We start from the raw sequence: 21,502 nt of genomic DNA, 5'->3' as shown, positions 1-21,502 counted from the left end.
GCGAGAGTGCGGCACCGGCGCTCCTGCCGCACGCACTCACAGGCGCCTCCTGCAGCCGGGACAGGAGGTAAGGCAGACAGCAGAGAAAGATGTGGTGCAGAGGCAAGGGGGAAAAGGAGTTATGGAAACAGAGACTGTTAAGGGGAGGGTGAAGAGGTTCAAGGATCATCTAAGCCCAATACTTAAACGCTGCCGGGGCTAGGGTATCTACTGGCCTTCTCAGAGGATACCCCAAAAACTGCTCTGATGCAGCAGAAAGACATGACTACCTCTTCTTTCAATATTGAGACCACATACTTACCCCCCCAGTACACTCATGATAATAGAGACAACAAAGTAAAATACAAGGAAACTTTATTTTTCAGTTTTATCAATGTTTTGCTCTGTTTTTTGTTGGTTTTTCACTGTTGTTTGCTTCTGTCTTCAAGCTGCTTATTAGTTGACAAGTCCGGTCAGTTTTTGTATTAAAAAGGATTTTGATGGAGGTAGCTTTGTCTCTGTCCTGGCTTTTGCTTGGTCTTGCCTGCGCACTTGTCTCAGTAAACAAACTCAAAATAAAATTAAGAACGAAAACTGGAATTCCAGGTGGAGGCAACGAGCAACGCAGCCAGGTTCTCCATGTAACAGACATGGCGCTGGGGCCTCCAGTCACTATATACAGAGTCCATCATACATCCATCCCCCTCTCTCCTAAACACACTCCTTGCTCCAACGGGCTGGCTGCAGAGGAAGGAGTTTCTTCTCCTTCCAGAGACCTGAGCAGCAGCTTCCATGGAGGGAAACAGCACCCAGTCAGGAATGTCAGGCAGAGGGGTAGAGTGTGGAGGGGTGGGCTAGGGGGGGTCACTTCAGCTTGGCCGAAAGGTCAACAGCACTGGGCCAGGAACTCACTGCTGCTGGGCCACCTGTAGGGCAACAGAGGAGGACCTGAGGCTCATGGGCTGGTCACCAGAGCCCAGCCTGGCCCACGGAGGCCGCCTCTCCCCAGAACTCCCTTACTGACCAGAGAGGGTACGTACTTGTTGGGGAGGGGGCGGTGGCGGGGGCTCACTGCTGCGGTTGGCCAGGCGGCTGAGGATGTTGCGCTCCGACATCTGAAGGCGCACTGCCACAGGTGGGATGCGGGCAATCGTGGCAGGCAGGCGAGTCACATCTGCCTTCATGTCACTCAAAAGCTCCTCCAGCTGCTTCAGAACTACAAGAGAAAGGGACATCTGTTCGGACGGGAAAGGGACACCCCAGAGGGGACAGCACAGCTGAACACCTATCCCACCCTTGTTTAACACACCGCATTACCTTTGTGCAGCACAGCATTGGCTGGTTTATTCCCAGCCATTGACTCCTTGGATAGGTGCTGGTGGCTCTCAGCCAGGCATTCCACCTCTGCAAAACGTGTGTTCAGAGCCATGGATGGGTGAGATGGATCTTCGGACATGTTCAGATAGGCAGCTCGCCGCAACTGTTCCTCGATCACCAGTGCTTGCTCCAGGAGCTGCAAGGTGGGGCAGGAATGAGTCTTTCAGCAGCTGCCTGAGAGGGAGCCTTGTTTGCACCCCCAGTCTCTCCTAATCCAATTCCCCACCATCTCATAAGGTGAGATTGTGTCTCTGAATCTCTTTTCTCCAGGTTTTACTGAGTAGCCCAAAATAGTAAGGGCTTCATGAAGCAAAGTCAGACATAAAAGAAAACCAGGGTGCATTTGGTTTAATAGACTACTGCAACTCCTCTAATATTTTCTTTCCTTCTCTGATTCTTGTTACACATTCTTTATGAGGTAAATGGGATGAAGATTACCCTTTGAACTCAAGGGAAAAATATTCCATCCTACTTACAGAAAGAGTCTAAAGTCTTGTAAGCATTTGGAGAAATCAGCTGGAATCCTGTCAGTGCAGAACTGATCATTTAGTCTTATAGTCAATCAATGTTTTGCCCCAAGACTGAGACCTACATGGCTTTTACTTGATCTTAAATCACTCCCATGGTTGTGGAGTTGTGTTCACTACTAAAGAGGATGAAGTAGGATGAAATCAATCAGCCCCTTCAGCAACCCAGAGTTCTGTTCAGGCACATGGAGTGGGTTGTAGCAGACCAAGCAAAAGCTGTGGTGAAAACAGCTGCCTGAACCTCAAGCCTCCTGCTTACCAGTTATTCAATAAACATTTGGATAGAGAGCACTGAACCAAGCTTCCCAATACCATTTCCAGAAAAAAGGGAGCTCCTATCATGGAGCAACTGCATGATCCTGAGATATATTGCTTTTTTTATTACCCCTAAAATAAAAGGCACTGCACAAATCTTTCACTTTCTTGGTGGAAACTCAGAACTGCAAGAACTTGTTCTTAGAGATCCAGGCAGTTCTGCTGGAACTAAAGAGAAATCCTTACCTTAAATCTCCTCGCCAAGAACTTATTCTTTATTTCCAGGAAGTTACCCCTGTTCATCTCACCCTTGAAGGGTTCATTGAGGATGGCGTAACGTGGATCATTCTGAATATCCTGCCAACGGGCATAGCCATGACTGAGATGGGATGAGCTCAGGCAAACAAAGGCAGTGAAAACAAGGGAATACACAGCCCAGGCAGTACTGTTCTCCAGAGGGACTGGGGAAAGGGGTACAGAGAGGGGATGAACAGGAGCCAAGGAAGAGGAATGATAACTATGTCCTGCTAAGTCATAACTGTGCTGCAGGAAGCTCCCCCTCCCACCATCACTTTCACTCTTGTGAGGAAGATAATGCACTCTCTCACTTAACCTACTCCAGTCAGATTCAGCAGGGTCACTTTCACCCTGACAAATTATGTACAAGGTGGGAGAATGTATCTGTCACGGCAAGGATACTTGATAATCCCAGCTAGGAGCCAGTAGTCGTGACGCCTATGCCAGATCTCATAGGTCTTCTTGGTGACAGTTGCAGCCCGCTCTTCATTCTGCCAGAGGGAGTGTAGTTCTGGAAAGGCAAGAGACACCAGAACAGTTGGAATTACTTCACAAACGTAAGCAGGAGCTTATAAACAAGTTCAAGCAGATAAAGATCTCATACCAGTGAAACCACCATCTGCTATGTTGAACATGAAGCGCTGCTTTACTGCCTTCTTGTGCCTTTCGTCTACTGACTCCTTCAGCATCTCTCCATTCTGCAGCATCACCACATCTCTCTTATCATCGTCCTTTTTCTCATCTGTACACACAGGAAATTATTAAAACAAACATGGCAGACAACACAACAAACTGGACCCATGAGGAATCCTCGCAAAAGAAGGGTTAAGGTAGAAAAGGGAGTCATGATGCCTCACCTTTCTCATCCAGAGTGATTATAGGAGGGTCAGGGGGATTTTCAGTAGCTGCTCTGTCTTCCACTTTCTCCACATCAGCTGCAGGAAAGAAGGGGAACATGAGATGCACAAGAACATAGCAAGTCCACAGTTTTGTTCTTCAACCAGTGAAAGCCAATACTATTCTGTAACTTCACACTGATTTTCTACATTCAAGCTTATTTCTTTGGGATGAAGTGCTCTGTACCTTTGCTTTCTACTTCCATTGGTTCATCTGGTCTTTCCTTCGCTTCCGTTTCCTCTACTTTTTTTTCATCTGCCTCTGTGGAGTTCACTGGGGATTTTGCTTCCTGGGGTGGTGTTTCCACAGCTTGAGCACACTGCTGAGGACAGCAATCAGTGAGACAAAAGTATAGCAGTGAATGACAGAATACAGTCATAGTCACTTGAAAAGCAAAGACACACAAAACTGTGAGACCAATTCTGAGGACCAGAGTCAGAGATCTTCAAGTATCACTCTAAAAACTCATCTCTGCCTCAGCTGAAATTAAGAGGGGGCAGAAGTACAGAAACTTGCAGGAGAAATTACAAGGCAAAAAAGCCAAAACTCACCTCCATAGGAGCCTCTGTTTCAGTAGCAGAGGCAGCGAGCTCCTTCTCTGGTTCAGACGGCTCTCCTTGCTCCTTAGCACTAGCTCCTTCTTCTACTTTTACTCCGTCTTCTGTGTATTCCCCACGCCAGAGCAGCACAGCAGACAAAAAGAGAAACAAATCAGTAAGGTCTTCCCTGTTACCAAGCCCACTTCTCCTTTGCTCTCAGGGATCAGGCCCACCAAAATGGAATTAACATGACCCCCCCTTTTCCTGCCCACTACAAATGATGGGCTTCATCACTGATGTCAGCTCATCGCAGGAAAGCCAGTGTCCTCTCTTGCCTTTAAGGGCTTGCACATGTCTTTGGCAGCCCTCCTAACATGAGAGTAAGCTGATCTGCGTCCACCTCCAGACCCCACCACCACAGTTCTGGTGAGGGGAACAGCCAGGGTAAGGTCAGGACGCGGGGTTGTACGAGAGGGGAGCCCTCACCAGGTGGAGGAACAGGGGCAGGTGTATTCGGCTGCGTATCCCCTGGTGTCGAAGGAGTTGGAGTTTTGGGAGAGGGTGAGCTGGGCTGTGAAAGTTTCTTGTTCTCCTCTATCTCTGCCAGTTCTGGCATACTCCAGCGACCGTTCACATGCTCAAACTCCTGCACCTGTACAAGAGGGAGAGAAAGACGTATCACTGGAGGAGTCATACAATCCTTACACCTGTAGAGAAAGGCCACCGAGCACAGAACAAAAGTAGGAGTGAAAGGAGAGGTAACACACTAACTCAAGGCCCCAGTGACTACATACAGTTGTATGGCCAGCAAAGGCCACATTGCTCTGCTAGGCACCTACCTTTTTGCGTATAAGTGACATGACCCCAATGCGAGTAAGGACATGCTGTCGAGAAAGACCTTCCCGTGGGACCCCATCTGCAAAGGTCTCTGCACCGTCGGCTCCAGGTTCACATAAATGGCGCATGAACAGTGAGACATAGGCCCTGCAGCGATTAAGAGACAAGCAATTAGTCCATAAATTGCATTATCTGGAGGCATGCATTGTCAGACCCCTTCCAGCACATAAGGGAAATTACCCCGAGACTCTTAACCCATAGTAGCTTGTTTTGGGGCACCAGGCCCCTTCAAGGGAGAATTTCCTAACAGAATCACTACGTACATAGAGGACACACAGCTAACTCAAGAGTCTTGAGCCAGAAACAATCATAAACCCAAGAAAGACTCAGGGAGATTATTCATTACATGCTTGTAGAGCCATGCTACTCCTATAAAAGCATTTGCTTTTGGTGACTGAAGAGTCAGGTCAAGGAGAGTTAGCGACAATTCCAGCTTATACTTCATTCTCCCACCAAGAATTAACCAATACATTAAGGAAATGTAGTCTCCAAGAAAAGGCCCAATTCTCATTCCTCCCCAAAAGGACTACTTGCTGTCAGTCTTCCACTCCTGCCTAATGCAGACTCACTTGAACTCTTTCTCTGACTTGCCACGGAGGTCCCGAACAAGCCACTGAGTGGTGAAGGCATCCTGAGGTGGCATTCCATAGCGCATGATAGCATTGAGGAAGGCTTTCCGCTGGCGAGCGTTGAAACCCAGCACCTAGAATGAAGGAGCAGACAGATATGGCAAGAGGAATACAGGAGCAGCTGGGATGCAAATGCCTTCCCCTTGTACAACTTACCTCAATGTTCCCTCCCACACGGGCCAGTAAGGGAGGCAGAGGCTTATCCTTATCATTTCTCAGGCCCTTGCGGCTAGGCCGACGAGCTGCTGAAGAGAGAAATGCAGCTAAGTAAAGAGACAAGGCATAGCATATTGTTGTGTGAATACTGTCCCAGCAAGGGAGCGCCACAAAACATATAAATCGCTCAAGTCCCAACTGTTTCCACACTCAAAGCAACCCAGCAACTCTGGCTCCAGTAGAACTTACCTTCAGACCTCTCATCAAAGTCCTCGTCTCCTTCTTCAGAAGCAACTGAATAGTCTGACTGATTATCTGACTGGTCATCCTGCCAGTCTGAAAGAAATACAGCACGTGAGCCTGAGACGCTACTCCGTTACTTCCCAGCAACATATACTTATACCCCTTTTTCCCTCAGGGTCCTGTGGATTTGTACCTCTATCCTCCTGCGAGCCATCGTTGTAGTTAACCTGCTTGCGAATACGTTTGCCCTTGCCCAGATTCCTGGCCAGATCCTCCTGTTGTTGCTCATAATGGTGACGGAGCAGTTTCTCCCAGTAATCAGGATCCACAGATTCCTCCTGCTTAATAATTTCCCGTTCAACCTCCTCTTCCTCCTGTCAGACAGGTAAGAAATTTAGAACCCTATGCTCCAAGTCCCAGCCTGTCATAGCAAATATATGCCTGCCTGCTTAAAAGTTTCAGAAAGTTTCAGAGCTAAATTAACTTAATTGATCCTCCATCACTCAGGAGAACGTATTAGCTGACATCCACAGCATACTCACCCCCATCTCCTCCTCACGAACCACATACTGGGCCACCTTGAAGGAGCTGAGATATTCATTCATGCCCTGAAGTTCTGTATCTTCTGTTTCATCCTGGTTCCGATCCAATAGACGCTCAATCGCTTTGTCATCATAGTGGATGACACTACTATCTTCGCCTTCTTTGTTATCCCCTGAAGGAAGAGTACAGGAACTGTTGCTGCTGTATGGATCTCAATGGACTACGAAAGGGAATGCCACCCTAGACCCTCTTTCTAGAGCTATAATCAGCACTGTGTCTACAGTCTCTCACTAAAGGAGCCAGATCTCCCCACCCCCTTCAGTTCTACTCCCAGGTACTCACCCCCCTCAGTAGCCTCATCCTTGAAGAGCTCTTCAGTGCCAAATTTGAGAATGTCATCAAGTTCCTGTTTGGACATGGAGCCTGTCTTCGAGCCCAATCCTGGTCTCACTACCAGGTGAGTTAGCATCATCTTCTTCTTGGCCACCTGAGTGATACGCTCCTCCACTGAGGCCCTTGTCACAAAGCGGTAAATCATCACTTTCTTGTTCTGTCCAATTCTGTGTGCACGGCTGAAGGCCTAGAAAAGAGATATGCTCAAAATAATCTAGAGCTGCACAAGCAGTAGTCTGATACACCCCAACTACCTCCACAAGCTTCTCATCTGCCTTCATGCTAGCTCTTAGCATTAGTGAAGGCTGTGCCCTAGAAGATCCCTCCACTGTTTCACTTCCCATCTCTACCAATCCTCACTGCTCTAATTTTGCACATTTCTAGAGGGGAAGTCTCACACTCCTTCACTCTTTCTGATGATTTAATTTCTCCTCTTCCTCAGTGATTACTCCATAATGAGTGATCATTCAGACTCACCTGGATATCATTGTGGGGGTTCCAGTCTGAATCGTAGATAATCACAGTATCTGCTGTGGCCAAGTTAATACCAAGACCCCCAGCACGAGTTGAAAGCAGAAAGCAGAACTGCTGAGCTCCAGGAGCTTGGATTAAAAAAAGAGAACAAAAGTAATCAAGGGAGTGTACAGTACTTAAAGAAGGATTTGTAACTGACCCACATCACCTGACAGAGAATTGCTACTAATTTAAGATTCCAGAAAAGCAACAGAAAGCTTAGGGCACAACAATCCCACAACGAGCATTAAGCACATACAAGGCAATCTTTCATTTTACAGAAAAAGTAGGAGACTATATACCATTGAAGCGATCAATAGCCTCCTGACGCATGTTCCCTGTGATTCCTCCATCAATCCGCTCATATTTGTACCCTTCGTGTTCCAAAAAATCTTCTAGAAGGTCCAACATTTTAGTCATCTGCATATCAGAAAAACACCACCACAGAAGAGTGAGGGACAGATGGACACCAGATCAGACTTCTTTGATTGTATTCCAGGCCTAGAGGTTTTTCTCCATATACCTGAGAGAATATGAGCACTCTGTGACCTCCTTCCTTCAGGTTCTTTAACATCTTCTGGAGCAGCAACAGCTTTCCAGAGGCTCGAATAAGTGCACTGCCATCATACATGCCATTTGGCATTTTTGGAGCTTCCTAAAAAGAAAAATAAAGAGGGAATAAGGGGCAAGGGACAAAAACAGCTTGAAGGGGTAAAACTTGGTCTCAGTCCCCAGCTGATGCTGGCTCACACCTGGTCACTTAGCTTGGCACAACAACAAGGTATAGCACTGCTTGTATGAAACATCAGTGCTAGCCTGTGCCTGTTCTCTTGCAATTTGACTCCTACAGAGCTGCCTCTTTTCTTACTTAGTCCCTACTCTTACAGTCTTCACCACCTCACATGAGTCAGAAGATAGCTCCTACCTGTCATATAAATGTGCTGGAAAAGAAATGGCCTTCCAGCATGTTGGGTCTAAATAAAGAAGGATGGAAAAAACACATAGAAGCAAAAGGAGAGAAATGGGAACCCCTTCATGCCTCACCTAGGGAGCTAACTGGCTTCCTGATAACAGCCAGCAGGGAATTTGCTTATACAGAATAAGTGACTGGACATACCATAGCAGCCACAGGAAAGAGGTAGGGGTGGTTACAGCACTTCTTCAGATCCATAACAACATTGAGCAACGAGACTTGGTTACCACCACCCCGTGCATTCAGTGCTTCAAAGTTTCTTGTCAAAATGTATTTATAATATTTCCTGAAAACAAAGAAAATAAAACCACTCAGACAGTTGTCATGAGAATAACTAACCTACTCTTCCCTTGCTAAAGTCCGCATAGCTACTGGCATTACCTGCCAACTACCTAGGCTTTGCCAGTGCCATTCACTATTCTCTTTATCCCTTACACCAGAGCACAGGACTAGTCCTTTCTCTGCTCTAGTGGCATTCTACTGTGCAGAAAACCCCGTAGAGTAAGGATAAGGCTGTTGCAGCATCCTGTTTGAAACTGCAGAGCAGAGAAACAGTTCTCAACAGCAAGTGCTCTCTTCACCCCCACACTCACTTCTGCATGGGACTCAGCTCCACTCTGACAATGAGTTCAGTCTTAGATGGCATATTCTTGAAAACATCAGCCTTGAGACGCCTCAGCATATGTGGGCCCAGCATGTCGTGCAGCTTCTTGATCTGATCTTCCTTGGCAATATCCGCAAACTCTTCTAGGAAGCCCTCCAAGTTACTGCAGGGAAACAGACACTCAGCAAACAGCACAAAGGAAAAAGAGCAAAAGAGCAAGCGAGGGGAAAGGAATGACAAGACAGGCAGGCTGACTTGCACTGCAAGACATACTGGAATCTCTCGGGCGTCAGGAAGTTCAGCAGGTGGAACAGTTCTTCCAGGTTGTTCTGCAGGGGAGTTCCTGTAAGCAGCAGCTTGTGCTGGAGGGAGTAACCATTCAACACACGGAAGAACTGGAAAGGAGAGAATAGGGAAGAAAGTGGAAAAATAAACCAAAACACACACACAAATACATCAGTGGCTTATTAAGTCATAGGCTTACAAAGAAAAAAATTCTAGAAAGAAAGTTGACACCAATCTAGGGTTCAATTTAGATGACATCAGCTGTTTGGACATGAGTTCCAAGTAGTTCACATTCCAGTCAGGGTTACTAGACTGATCTTATTTGGATCATTGTTCTGCATAGCTAAATCATGACTGCAGCAAATCCTCTGAGCCATCAGGTGCTAGTAGGTTTCCTTTGCTCTTACAAGTTACAATCTCTTTCAGACCACAAATCATTTCTAGACTGCTGTACTATGTATTTTTTCTTGCTAAATTAGTGTTCCACATTCCTACAACTATTCTGCCCTGAGAATTCTAGAAATAACTAAGTCACTCTTCCTATTCATATCACTCCTGGCAGTGTTCCAGAGCTCTGAACAAGCAGAAGAGAAAAAGAGCTAAGGGTTTGCCAATGTATCTTGAAGGTAATTTGCACTGGTTTTCACAACAATGAAGTAATTCCAGACAGATGTAGTGAGCAGTTAAAGTACTGCACTGGAAAGCACAAGTGTACTATGTTCACCTGCACAAACTGATGGTAAAACAGTAATTTATTTATGAGCTTGGCCACTTCTTTGCTTATCTTACACTTAGCATGATACAAGGTCAAACTTAATGAAAGAAGCTGTACTAGATGGCAAACAAAAACCAAATTGCTTATGTTTTGGTTACTGCACCAGAGGAGTACTTCTAGTGGTCTCCACAGGGATTTATCTTTCCATGTAGTTATACTTAAAAATATTCTTATTTCAGAATCAAATGTGGAAGTTACTAATTATATCTGCAAAACTTCAGGAGATAACTCAAATTTATCAAGAAGCATCTGACATATGTATCTTGCAGCCAAACACCTATAAAAGCTGTTCTTAAAGGACAGGAAACTGCTGTAGAAAAAGATTTAATGGCTTTGCATAGTGTCATAGTGTAACCTTGAGCCTTTACATCCTCTTTCAATTAATGAATATTAATAGTAAGCATTCATTCCTACTTCCAATGGTTTCAATGCTAAGCATAGAATTGCATCCAGTCTTAGTGCCTACAATAAAATAAGATCTAGAAACTGAACTGCAAGCACAGCTGCGATGCCTCAGGAAGATGCCTCATGCCAAGATCCAAAACACTAAAGCTATTTAAACAAAACAAACAAACAAAAAAAATCAAGCAGCAATTTTGTCTTATAGTCTCCAAGAACCTCTAAAACCAGCTTTCCAATAGAAATTGTTTTTGGCATACCGAGCACTAGAATCCAGCTGAAGACAGACAAACCAATACCAGAATTAAGGCAGAAGGCCTACGGAGGGGCTGGATTAACAAAGTACAGTCAAGTCTACTCAATTCAAACAAGCTTAGTTAAGGTGCAGCCTCATATTAAAGTAGCTGTATGGCTCTCAGCACCTACCTTGGTATTTTTGAACACCTCTGCCCACCATCAATTTCTGTAACACCTCATTAGTTGTGCTGCAAAGCCAGATGAACGCAGAGAGCAAGCCTACTCTGGAAGCAGGGTAATTCTGCTCACGGAGCATGTTTTATGCTCAGCATAATAAACCTTTTCAGAATAGAGGTGGTGCAGGTATGTGATCTGCTTTTAGAAATCATTTTGTATTTGAGAGCAACAACCACATCCAGGCTTTTCTGTTTTTCAGTCTACACCAATTGCCCATTCACTTGGAAAGAAAGCTGGTTTAACCAGTGATCTGTATAAGTAAAGTTGTTGCTAATGATGATTGATCTCCAAATGCAGGCTGTTGATTTTTCTTTTTAATAACACATCAAATTTACTACTGAACAAATGACTAAGAGCTCTCTCTCCCCTGCAACATATGCCATGCCCATGAACCATCTATGTACCTTAGACTGATTGTTCTTCAGTCTGTGAGCTTCATCCACAATGAGACAGGCCCAGTCAATAGAGCCTAGTATTGCCATATCAATTGTGATCAATTCATAGGAGGTGAGAAGCACATGGAACTTGACAGCAGCCTCCTTCTGCAAAGGAAAAGGATGAACATGTAATGGGATAGAAGATGCAGTGCTCCTCCATCAAGTTATCCTGATGAGCTGTGGTCAACAACCCATCAAAAATTTTCATACCCCCTTGTTTCATCCTGTCACAAGATTCAAAATGCTGCCCAAACCATTTTAGCCTTTTAATTCCTATTGCTCTCAACACATGTAAGTCTCCTCAACCCCCTCAGTACCTGCTACTTTTGGACAGATGCCAAATACTCTAGCAGAGATGCTTAACAAGTAGTGAGTAGAGGCATCTTAAGAGAATTGAGATTTTGAGATTTGGAGAAGAGTGGCTCATCTCCAAGCTAGGACATCACAAGATAAGAAGTTTACCATCAAATTTTATTACTGTTAGTACTTAAGGCTGTTCCATTTCAAAGGAAGGAAATTAGCCTATCTGCCTCTGCGACTGAAAGTGCTTTAGCTTCCATCTTGGTTTTACTAGGAAGACTTAAGTTCCACAAAAAAGAGCCACCTAGGTCAGGCTCTTCCTTCCTGTCTGGGCACAAAATGCATTATCTCGTATGTCTGGGTATGGCCTGTCAGCCAATTCCTCAGGATGAAAAAGTTCATACTTTTTTTGTATATTTGTCATTTACACACAGTGGTAATTCTGACATCAACTTAGAGCTGTAGAAAAGATGCACAATTTCACAGGTTAAGTAGGGAAGACAGAGGGACCTGCCTAGGGTCAGTATTACATTCATCAACTATCTTTACCCAGTACTGAATCAGTTCAGACTAGCAGAAGTGTTTAAACAGTTTACAGCAAGGGTCTAAATACCCTTGTCATCAATTTGCAGTTATTTCCCCTTGGAAACTACAAGTATATTCAGTTCCCAGGGACAGCAGAGTATCTGAATCTCAGCTCCTGAAAGTCAGTCAAGTGCATTTCAGTTCAGGCTTGTGTTACAGCAGAGCTCTGTACCTTCATTCTGGACGCTTTTTTGCCTCCACGTATGGCATTATCCTCAAAAGTGAACTCATTCTCACGGATGATGGCCCGGCTGTCTTTGTCACCGACGTAGGTCACTACATACATATCTGGGGCCCACATCTCAAACTCTCGTTCCCAATTGATGATTGTGGACAGTGGTGCACTCACCAAGAAGGGACCCTTTGAGTGCCCCTACAAATAAAGAGCATTAGATGACTGCAATCACTAATACAGGCAAAATCTCCCTGGGCAGTGACCTCCCTGCTCTCACCTCTTTGTATAAGGAGTACAGGAACACTGCTGTCTGCACAGTCTTTCCCAGACCCATTTCATCAGCCAAGATTGTATCTGTGCCCTGGGCCCAGGAAAAGCGCAGCCAATTCAGCCCTTCCAGTTGGTAGGGATGCAAGGTCCCCCCTGTTACATCGAGGTACTCCGGCTGCCGGTCATATTTCACTGTTGGCTATAGTGGAAAGAAGGAAGAGTTGAAATCCTTTTACTCACTTAGATAACTCACAAGAGTCCTTTCTTAGCAACGCTTATATTCACTAGTACAGACGAGGCTTCACAGATGACAACCAGACTAGCACCAAACTCCATTTCCAAATGGCCAAAGACATCCAACAAGAAGCCATTGTTTTTTGTAAAACGCTTTCATCAGGAGCTAGGGAGTCCAACCCAGTGGACACAGTGGACCTCTGTCTGAAGGCTGTCTAGTGCCACTTATTCTTTCAGCTATGAAGGACCTCTAAACCATATGCTGTTCACTCTCTGGTTTTCTATTTACCTGCAGGCACCCCAAAATAAGCAACTGTCAGATGGCTGAACAGTAACTTACATCTACTGTGGGAGTCTCAGGGGGTCTTTCCAGTTTCCGCATCTTCACTTTCTTTAACTTCTTACCAGGCCTGCCCTCTTCACCTCGCATCAGCTCCCTATGCAGACACAGTCCCAAGTACATGTAAGTTTAATGGCTTTTCATTGACAGATCAAGAGAAAACTATTGCAGAGAATAGGAGGGCAATCACCCAACTCAAACAGGCTCAAGAGAACAGGGCTGGAACATTAATGAATTGGTAGAGAGGCACTAGGTCCCTGCCCAAAGGCGTAAAGAGTCAGCAACAAGAAGATGCTTCTTGCCCATTTCATCTATTGATCCAGCCAACGTTAGAGGCTGACATACTGCAGTACTTTCTCTTGAGGGAAGGGAAAGGAAAACAAGCTCTAGATACTTCTCCTACCTGTGATTCCAGTAGGCTTGCTTGTAGAGGTCATAATCTTGAATATCCACATCTTCGCTTTCCCAGGATGCCTGATCATAGGGTAGGTCTCTCCATTTAATCAAATAGTGGACATTCCCCTTCTTATCCACACTGCAGAAGAAACCAGTAAGTCTCAAGCAGAGTGAGATGGCAGTATTCCCCCAATACATTCAAATGGAAGGGAAGGACTCAGTGAAGCAGCAGAAACAGAACAATGTCTGTCATACCAACAAAGAACTCACACTGTTTTTCCCAGTCATACCGCAGTTTAGCTCATCCCCTCTCCCTTAGCCTTGCTTAAGGTCTTTGTTGAAAATCCTCTTTGTTACACCCCCTACCTATGATTAAGGATCCTGTGGATCATCATCCACTCTGGCTTGATCCCGTATCGATAGAAACGCTCCTCCATCTCAGCATATTTGGGGTCCTTGTTTTTTCTCTTTCGGCTTTTCTCTTCTTCCCCTCCAAAGTCTCCCGAAGGTGGCTCATCCATATCATTTTTGCGTTGGTAGTTACGAAACATGACCTGGCAGTGCAACTCCAGCTGCAGTCAGGACACAAGCAGTCAGTAGATGTTTTAGCCTCAACTGTCCACCCTTATGCCATGGTTAGGTCCCTCCACTCACCTGCAACTCTGACACCCAGGAGCAGTGCCAGTAGGACATGCCCTGCCATTTGACAAAGAACTGCCTCTCAGGCCGACCCTCCAGAGGCTTCGGGGGTGGAGCATTAGGGTCTGCATCAGGAGGACGTGGTGGTGCGGGGCCAACTGGGGGCTGACCCCATTTCCAGATCAAGATCTTCTGCACCTTTCCTTTCAAAGCTGGGCACTGGGAAGTTAAACAGAGCTTGATGCATCACAGTGCATGTACTCTAACACAGAAGCACTGAGAAGCAGAAACAGAGTCACTTTTATGGTTTCACTAAACAGAATTTGCTAGGCTTGATGAGCCCAATAGTCTGCCAAACTACAACTTCATTGAAAGTTTGTGCAAAAAATATTTTGCTGTAGAACTAAGGGCCCAACATAACCAACTTTTCATTTGCTTGTCATCTTTAGTTTTTATCACCTAATGAAAGCAATTAACACCATTTATACTACCTATTTCTGCTAAAAAATGTGTGGTATTTCTCCTGACCATCTACTTTGAAAGGCTTTAGCATTACAAAGCTTACAACAGTGCAAAACCAGTTTGTCTCAGCATCAGTTTAAATTACTTTAAGCATTGAATTTGCTTGCACTTGTTTTCCTCCTTCTACACACAGACAGGAGCCCAAAAAAGTGATCCTTGGCATGCTGGACCAAAAACTGCTCAACTACCCTGCACGTGGACATATCTCACAAGACCCAAAGGCTGTAGCCTGGTTCTTCCCACTGTGTGGAGAAAGCAATCAATCAAGGCACAATACAGCTACAAAAAGTCAGGCCTTTAAGCTTTATGATGAAAGTGTATGAGGAGAAATTCTCCAAAGGACTGTGTATTTACACAGAAATATGATGATCCAAAAGGATTAGATCAATCACCTCTTGTAGCAATAGGAGAATGGTACTAGCAGAAACTCACAGTACAGCGAGGACACAGCCATTCTCCATTAGGAATCTCAGGCAGTGGGGGATTCAGACAGTGGATGTGGTAGGATGAAGGACAAGCATCACAGCACAGCAGCTCTCCTCCATCCTTGCAGACTCTACAGAACTCCATATGGTGGTCATCCTCTTCCTCAGCATCCCCCACTACATCCTCCAGGATTTCCTCACCTTCAGAGTTATCCTCCTTTGCTTCCCACTGAATGCCCTCTTTTTCCTATGGGAGAGGGAAATCAGAAAAACAAAGCAATTATTTCATTACCACAGAAACAGCCCCAAGTCACTTGACATCCCCCTCATACATGATCTCTTGCACCATTTGGGGAATTCAATACTCACACAGTGTGGGCAGCTCCATTTGCCCTCTGGAGCTTTCTCCATATCTGGGTCCAGGCAAACCATGTGGTAGGCACGAGGGCAGGTATCACACAATATAATTTCTCCTCCCTGCTGGCACACCTCACAGTAGTCCTGGTGATCAGTCTCATAGCCATCCACAGCCACTGTGGAGTCCTCCTCACCTGCAGAGGGTGATGAGGAGCTACTGTACTACAAGCCACAGGTATAGGGTTCCTACAGCCAGGGAGGGTATTCTCCCAGCAGCCTACAAAGCCATCTAGAGATCCAAAATACAGAACTCTTACTCTGTGTAAGTAAAGAGGGCAAGAAGGAAGACCTGGAAATAGGAGCAAAACCAGTCCCTTTGTGCCCCCTTCCACCCATGAAATAAAAGGTACACTTAACGCCAGGAAAACCCAGCACTTCATCTGTTTCCCTAACAAAGAACCCCTGAAAGAACTTCTGAAAACCTTTTCCTTATTCAAAATAATATCAAGTTCTTCCTTCACAATCCATTCTCCCTCAAGTATGCTGTTAAACATCAAAACTCTCACACAGACATCCCTCTCATCCTTCTACACACTTAGCTGTGCTTGTTTCCAACTGTTGCCAAGTATCTATACCTTTCTTCTTCTTCTTCCCAGCCTTGAGTTTTTTGCGACTGCGGCTACTACGGCTTGTAGATCCATCTGAAACAGAGTAGCTGTTGATGCTGGCATCATCAAAGTCTGATTCCACATCCAGATCATCATCTTCACTCTGAGGTAGGTAAGAGAAAAGCTTTGTTACTCAGACACACATGCTGGGGGGGCAGCAATCAGACACACACCCCAGCATTACTACCACATCATGACCTCCCTCCTCACAAGGTCAAGAAAGGAACATCACTTACTGATGATCTTTTACGCTTGGAACCAAATCCTCCCAGTTTGATTTTCAGTGGTGCCACCTTCTTTGTTTTAGGTTTCTTGATATCAGGAATACGAGGACTGGCCTTTGGCTTCCGCCGGGCATTGGGTCCTGGGAACACAGGAGGCAAAGTCACAAGGGCTATTGACTTGACACCACTCACATTCTATCCTCCTGCCAGACTCTTCATCTCACCTTTGCCCTCTTTTGTCTTGGCTTTCCTGAGTGGCACATCTACGGGGGGCTGTGGCAAGACAGCATCCACATTTGTCACCATACTCTCAACTACTGCAACAGCCGCAGCTGCAGCAGCTGCCACAGATGCACCCGAACTTCCCTTGAAGGGGTTGTTTGTGCTAAACTCCCTCCATTTGGCTCCCAGTACCATCATCATCTTCGACACTGCTATTTTAGGGTTCTTGGCGGCGATAAGTGGTCTGTGTACAGTTAAGAAAGGAAGGAAAGGTTACTGAACCACCCTGAAGTCTAGATTATTCCTCCCCACTGCCAGCCCCATCAGCACCTTTATCTCAAATTACATTCCTTTCTAATCTCTGATTGCAACAGCCAATGAATCTCCTCACTCTCATCCTTCACTCTATGTGAAATACAGAAACGTTCAGGGGCTTGGAGAAAAGAAATGGAATTTAGCATAGTAGGGAAGAAAGGGGACTGGAAGAACTTGCATCATCTCAATGACTGAAAACAAAAAAGCTGGGGATCGATTACTTTACTGTTACTTCAGTTTTCACTCTAGGTACTACACTAGTGTGTACTGATGTTCCAAAACCAAGGAATCTAGTTTTTGTCCCATCTCTTTTTTTGCTCCCAAGTAATTTCAAGTGTAGGCTTGCCACTCACCTGACAAACTGGCTGAAAGCTTTGTAGTTGGTGAGTGTGCGGTAATCCTCCTCTGTGAAGATGTGATCAATATCCTCCATACCCCAATCTTCCAGAAGCTGAGCAGATGACTTTGGCTCCTATAAAAAGAGAATCATGGCAACTCTGAGCAGAGCTTCCACATATCTTCCACATTCCACAGATGACCCAGGGAATTTTTTTCCCCTGCATTCACTTATCACTACCATAGGATACAGCCACAATAGCAGATCAGTGGAAATGGGAAAAGTATTTGGATTCAATATAAATTCCATGTGTGCTTAAAGCAGTGGAGAGGGAAGAATGCAAGGTGGGGAAAAGGTCAAGTCAAGAAGGTCTAGTGGAAGACACAGTCCCAACTCCCTGTGCAATCACAAAGGGAGAGCACAACGATCCCCCAAATCAGATACATGGAAATGAGAAGCAAGCAGTCAGCAGGGTAGTTTGTTACCTTTGAGTCATCATCTTCTTCCTCCTCTTCCTCCTCCTCCTTGCGCTTGGCCTTGTTTTTCTTTTCCTTCTTGGGTCCTAATTTCTTCTTTTTCTTCTTCCCAGGGGTATAATCACTGCCCTCACTGTCAGAGCGCAGAACCTCTTCTTCTTCCTCCACAAATTCATTCCCCTCACCAGAGCTGTCCCCCAGCTGGGGAGGGAGGAAGAGATCAGGCATGAGAAAATACCCTGGATAAACACTAAACACTGCTATCTCCCCAAGTTCTACAGGATTCATTCAAAAGATTGCTGCTATTGGCCAACAACAACAGTAAGTACCCTCACCCTACATATATCCATATTTTAGAGTGTGACCTTAGGCATCCTTATTACCTCCTTCTTTTGACGCTTGCTGAGCTTGGGCACTTTGGGTTCCTTCAGTTTCTTGGGCTTCTTCTTCTTCTTGATCTTGGGAGTGTCAGCCTCTGACAGAAGCTCTTCCTCTGGCTCTTCTTCAGGTTCTGGATGTGAAGAGGTGACATGTCTCATTCAACCCCCTCCTGTGCACTACAGTATAGCTCCCCTTCACACTTGTCTGCTTCTTGCTACATTCTTACAAACAGAGGTGGTTACAATTCTTACTGCTCACAACAAATACTCAAAACTTGTATCCAAAGGTACCACTGAACTTGGTTTCCCCCCTCCCAACACCACCTATTTCCAGAATCTTGCTTCTCCAAGCAGAATTGCACTCAGAACTCAGGGACAAGAACTTTGCCATAACTTAACAAGAAGAGGAAAGAGCATAAAACAGATGGCCACATCTAAAGGGGGCAAAACAGCTAATGCATTTGAGAACCTGAATACGATAATGTTTCAGTCCATGGATCTCCAGGAAAGAAACCATCTAGCCTTTTCAGCAGTACAGAACATCCTACAGCAGCATGCAAAATACAGACCAGTAAGCCGCTACTTTTCCTCCTCCATAGGAAAGTTGTTACTCAGCAACTCTATTCTGATCCAGATTAGACAGAACCTTCCCCCAGCTCCAGCAGCTAGCAAGCTGACCGCCTGGCCAGAACACACAGCAGCTCCCCAGCACCAGTGCACGTTTCCATCTGTGTGCCGCCGTTCCCTGGCTGCCCTTGGCCAGAGGGGCAGGGGCAACCAGACAGAACCTTCCTTCTCTTTGTGGCAGGCTGCGGGAGCAGCGCGGCCACCCGCCCTCCCCTGCCGCCCCGCCCACTGCACACAGCCAGAGTCACTCCTTCTCCCTCCAAGGGAAAATGGCCTCCTGACCACCCAAGCTGGGCAGGATGGAGGAAACCACAGGTCAGAGGAGCTACCGCAGCCCGGGTTGAAACATTAGAGATAGAGCTTTCAGAACCTAAAGTCCCATGCCTGGCCCCTGCCATATTCCCAACCAATGGATGTCTCTTTGCTCCCATGGTGCTGCAACACCAGGTCCTTCAAGGATCATGCATCTTCTCACCCAAGTTCTGATTTACAGCTTCTAATGACCCACCATTTCCAAGGTATCACTTAAACCTCTCAATTTTTCAGTGATTTCACCCTTTTTTTATAAAGACTTTTATTACTGATAGCCCCATTCCCAAGATCTCAGAAGTGCCAGAAAACTCCAGAGACAAGGCTTAAAAAAAAAAAAAAGCCAAACAAAAATCCAAAACTCCACAACATCTTCCCTTCTCCAGTTACATTTATCTTACATGACACTACAACATTCCAGCATGACTTAGTAGGAAATCGCACACTTATCCTGCAATTGACTATATACACATCAGTCTTTTTTCACAAGGAACTGAAGAATCCAGATGCATGTCCACAGAGCAGGTCAGCAGCACCAGCAGCACCAAAAAAAAAGCAAGCCAGAAGAATTCCTAGAGCTCTAACCCAAGCCTCATGTTGATGATGAGGATGCAAATACAAGGGAAAAAGCAAGATACACAGACTAAAAAAAAAGCAAAGGTGAGCAAGCAGCACAAAGCAAGAATCGTAAGAAACCTCAATAATTGGGTGTGGTGATGAAGGAAAGTGGGTCACGCAACAGCCCAGGGCAGTTTTCTCTGGACGTCAGCTGGTCTGAGTTCCCAGATGAAAGCAAGCCAGGCAACCTGCCCTTTCACATACTACCCCCTCTTCCCCCTGCCCATTCATGAAAATTGAAATTCACAAGCATTTTGGTACCCCATCAGAACTGGACACTGCCTGCACGCTCTACACCTCCTCCAAGCACAGGCCCTGACAACCTGCAACGGCTTGGAACGAAGTCAGTTCCACCTGACACATAGCCATAAGCCTCTCACTTCAAAGTAACCCTGGGACTCAGATCTCAAAAACATACATGTGACTTGCAGAAAAAACAGTGAAAAAAATTACATTCCCCAGCACATCATGCATTTCACATATTCAGCTTGAAACCAAAATTACCCCACTCCACATTCATGCCCTGCAGGCTCGGCATACCTGGATGCTGGGGGATAGCGCTGTTCAACAGGATCTCCATCTCATCATCATCACTGCCCCCTGAGCATGGTGATGGAGATCCAATGCCCGAAGCCATGTCCTCCACACTGGGGGAGGCCTGGGCTTACACAGGTTGTCGTCTTCTTGCCAGTCTGACCAGTACTTCATTGAAAAGAGAAAGAGAAAGTTACAGCAAACCTGAACTCCGTTCTCCCAAGCAATAGTGCTACTAAGAGGATCTGTGAGAAAGCTTAGACAGCAACTTTACTGTCTTTGGAGCCCATGGATAATAGAAACACTGGCAGCAAATATCAGTTTAGAGTTTTGATAAAGCAGGCTTTGAAGACACCAGATATTAAACTGAGTCAGCAACTCATCTCTGGCGAAGAAGCCAAAACAGCTGTCCTAAAGGAAAACTCTCCCGTCCTCTGCAGCCGGGTGCCCTCAGTTGTTTCTGCCTTGGACCAGGAGAAGGCAGCGAGGCAAGCAAGGCAGCCAGGCTTCCAAGGGAGCCCTGGGGCCAGCGGGGTGGCTGTCAGCGCGGTGCCCTGGCCAGCAGCCCCAACCCGCCCCGGGCTGGCACTGCAGCGCTGGCCCTGCCCCTGCCCGGCCCCCGGCCGCACACAAAAGGCCGGGCGGGCTCGGCAGCCCCGCTCCGCCGCCCCCGCCCGGAGCGGGGCTGCGCGGCGCAGGGCGGGGGCGGGGGGCACCGTCTCCCGGGCGGGGGCGCGGGGCGGGGCCGGGGAAGTCCGGCGGGCGTGCGGCGAGGGGCCGCCGTTCCCAGGGGCCGGCGCAGGCCTGGGCTGCGGGCACCGGCGAGGCGGTTGCGGGGCAGGGGAAGAGGGGCCGGACTCGTCCCGCAGCGACCCGGCCAGGGGGACGGCGCGTCCCCGGAGGAGCTGCGGCCGGAGCCGACGGGGCGTCCGGCGGAGAGACGCGTCTGCTGGCCCGGACACCCCAGGAGGCGGCAGATGGCCTTGCCCGCCCTCGTTCCCTCCCGGCTCCTCACCCGGCTCCGGACCCCGGCTCCTCTCTCGCCGCTGCCGCCGCTGAAGGGAAAATGGCTCCGGCCGCGGCACCGCCTCTTAAAGGGGAAAAAAACCCGGCTAGGGCCCGCCCCCTCCCGCCTACATCCCATAATATGCCTCGGGACCCCGGCAACAGGCCCCGCCCCCGTCTCCCCGGCAAACACCCCCCCCTTACCTCCCCCCCCCGACATCCCATAATACTCACCCTCCCCTCAGAACTTCCCACTCACTGCCCGGCCCGGCATCCCATAATAATAACCACCCCTCCCGCCGGTAACATCCCATAATACTGTCCCCCTCCGCCCCCCGCACCTTCACCCCGA

The 21,502-nt window shown here is 46.9% G+C and overlaps 1 protein-coding gene and 1 non-coding gene across 7 annotated transcripts; both read right to left on the bottom strand.

Annotated features, from left to right (window-relative positions):
- Window positions 1-337: 337 nt before the first annotated feature.
- On the bottom strand, window positions 338-21,262 carry CHD4 (chromodomain helicase DNA binding protein 4). Of its 6 annotated transcripts, none has more exons than XM_014253377.2 (40): window positions 21,161-21,262; window positions 20,152-20,313; window positions 18,061-18,188; window positions 17,687-17,878; window positions 17,218-17,336; window positions 16,552-16,793; window positions 16,340-16,467; window positions 16,071-16,206; window positions 15,448-15,629; window positions 15,086-15,325; window positions 14,147-14,350; window positions 13,859-14,064; window positions 13,500-13,631; window positions 13,097-13,193; window positions 12,530-12,721; window positions 12,250-12,450; window positions 11,160-11,297; window positions 9,096-9,217; window positions 8,812-8,985; window positions 8,363-8,504; window positions 7,769-7,900; window positions 7,548-7,665; window positions 7,210-7,334; window positions 6,682-6,919; window positions 6,339-6,511; window positions 5,990-6,170; window positions 5,803-5,913; window positions 5,554-5,642; window positions 5,338-5,471; window positions 4,711-4,855; window positions 4,358-4,523; window positions 3,884-3,993; window positions 3,519-3,654; window positions 3,293-3,370; window positions 3,040-3,177; window positions 2,838-2,946; window positions 2,385-2,517; window positions 1,297-1,492; window positions 1,020-1,195; window positions 338-905 (listed from the first exon to the last, which is right to left on the bottom strand). In XM_014253377.2, exons 2-40 carry the CDS (start codon window positions 20,246-20,248, stop codon window positions 888-890), a joined length of 5,778 nt encoding a protein of 1,925 aa, XP_014108852.1. In that variant the 5' UTR covers window positions 20,249-20,313; window positions 21,161-21,262; the 3' UTR covers window positions 338-887. The 6 variants fall into 6 exon arrangements, with proteins under 6 accessions (XP_014108852.1, XP_087924119.1, XP_087924121.1 ...); XM_088067993.1 differs by having other exon boundaries at window positions 3,519-3,651; XM_088067995.1 differs by having other exon boundaries at window positions 5,554-5,639.
- Window positions 4,192-4,330, bottom strand: LOC148184909 (small Cajal body-specific RNA 11). Its single transcript, XR_015772086.1, has one exon.
- Window positions 21,263-21,502: the final 240 nt, after the last annotated feature.

The sequence above is a fragment of the Pseudopodoces humilis genome, chromosome 2, assembly GCF_049639895.1.
Source record: "Pseudopodoces humilis isolate 2021_Gansu_Grassland_sample_001 chromosome 2, ASM4963989v1, whole genome shotgun sequence".
In the NCBI taxonomy this organism is placed as follows: Eukaryota; Metazoa; Chordata; class Aves; order Passeriformes; family Paridae; genus Pseudopodoces; species Pseudopodoces humilis.
This window is presented reverse-complemented; position numbering and strand designations above follow the sequence as displayed.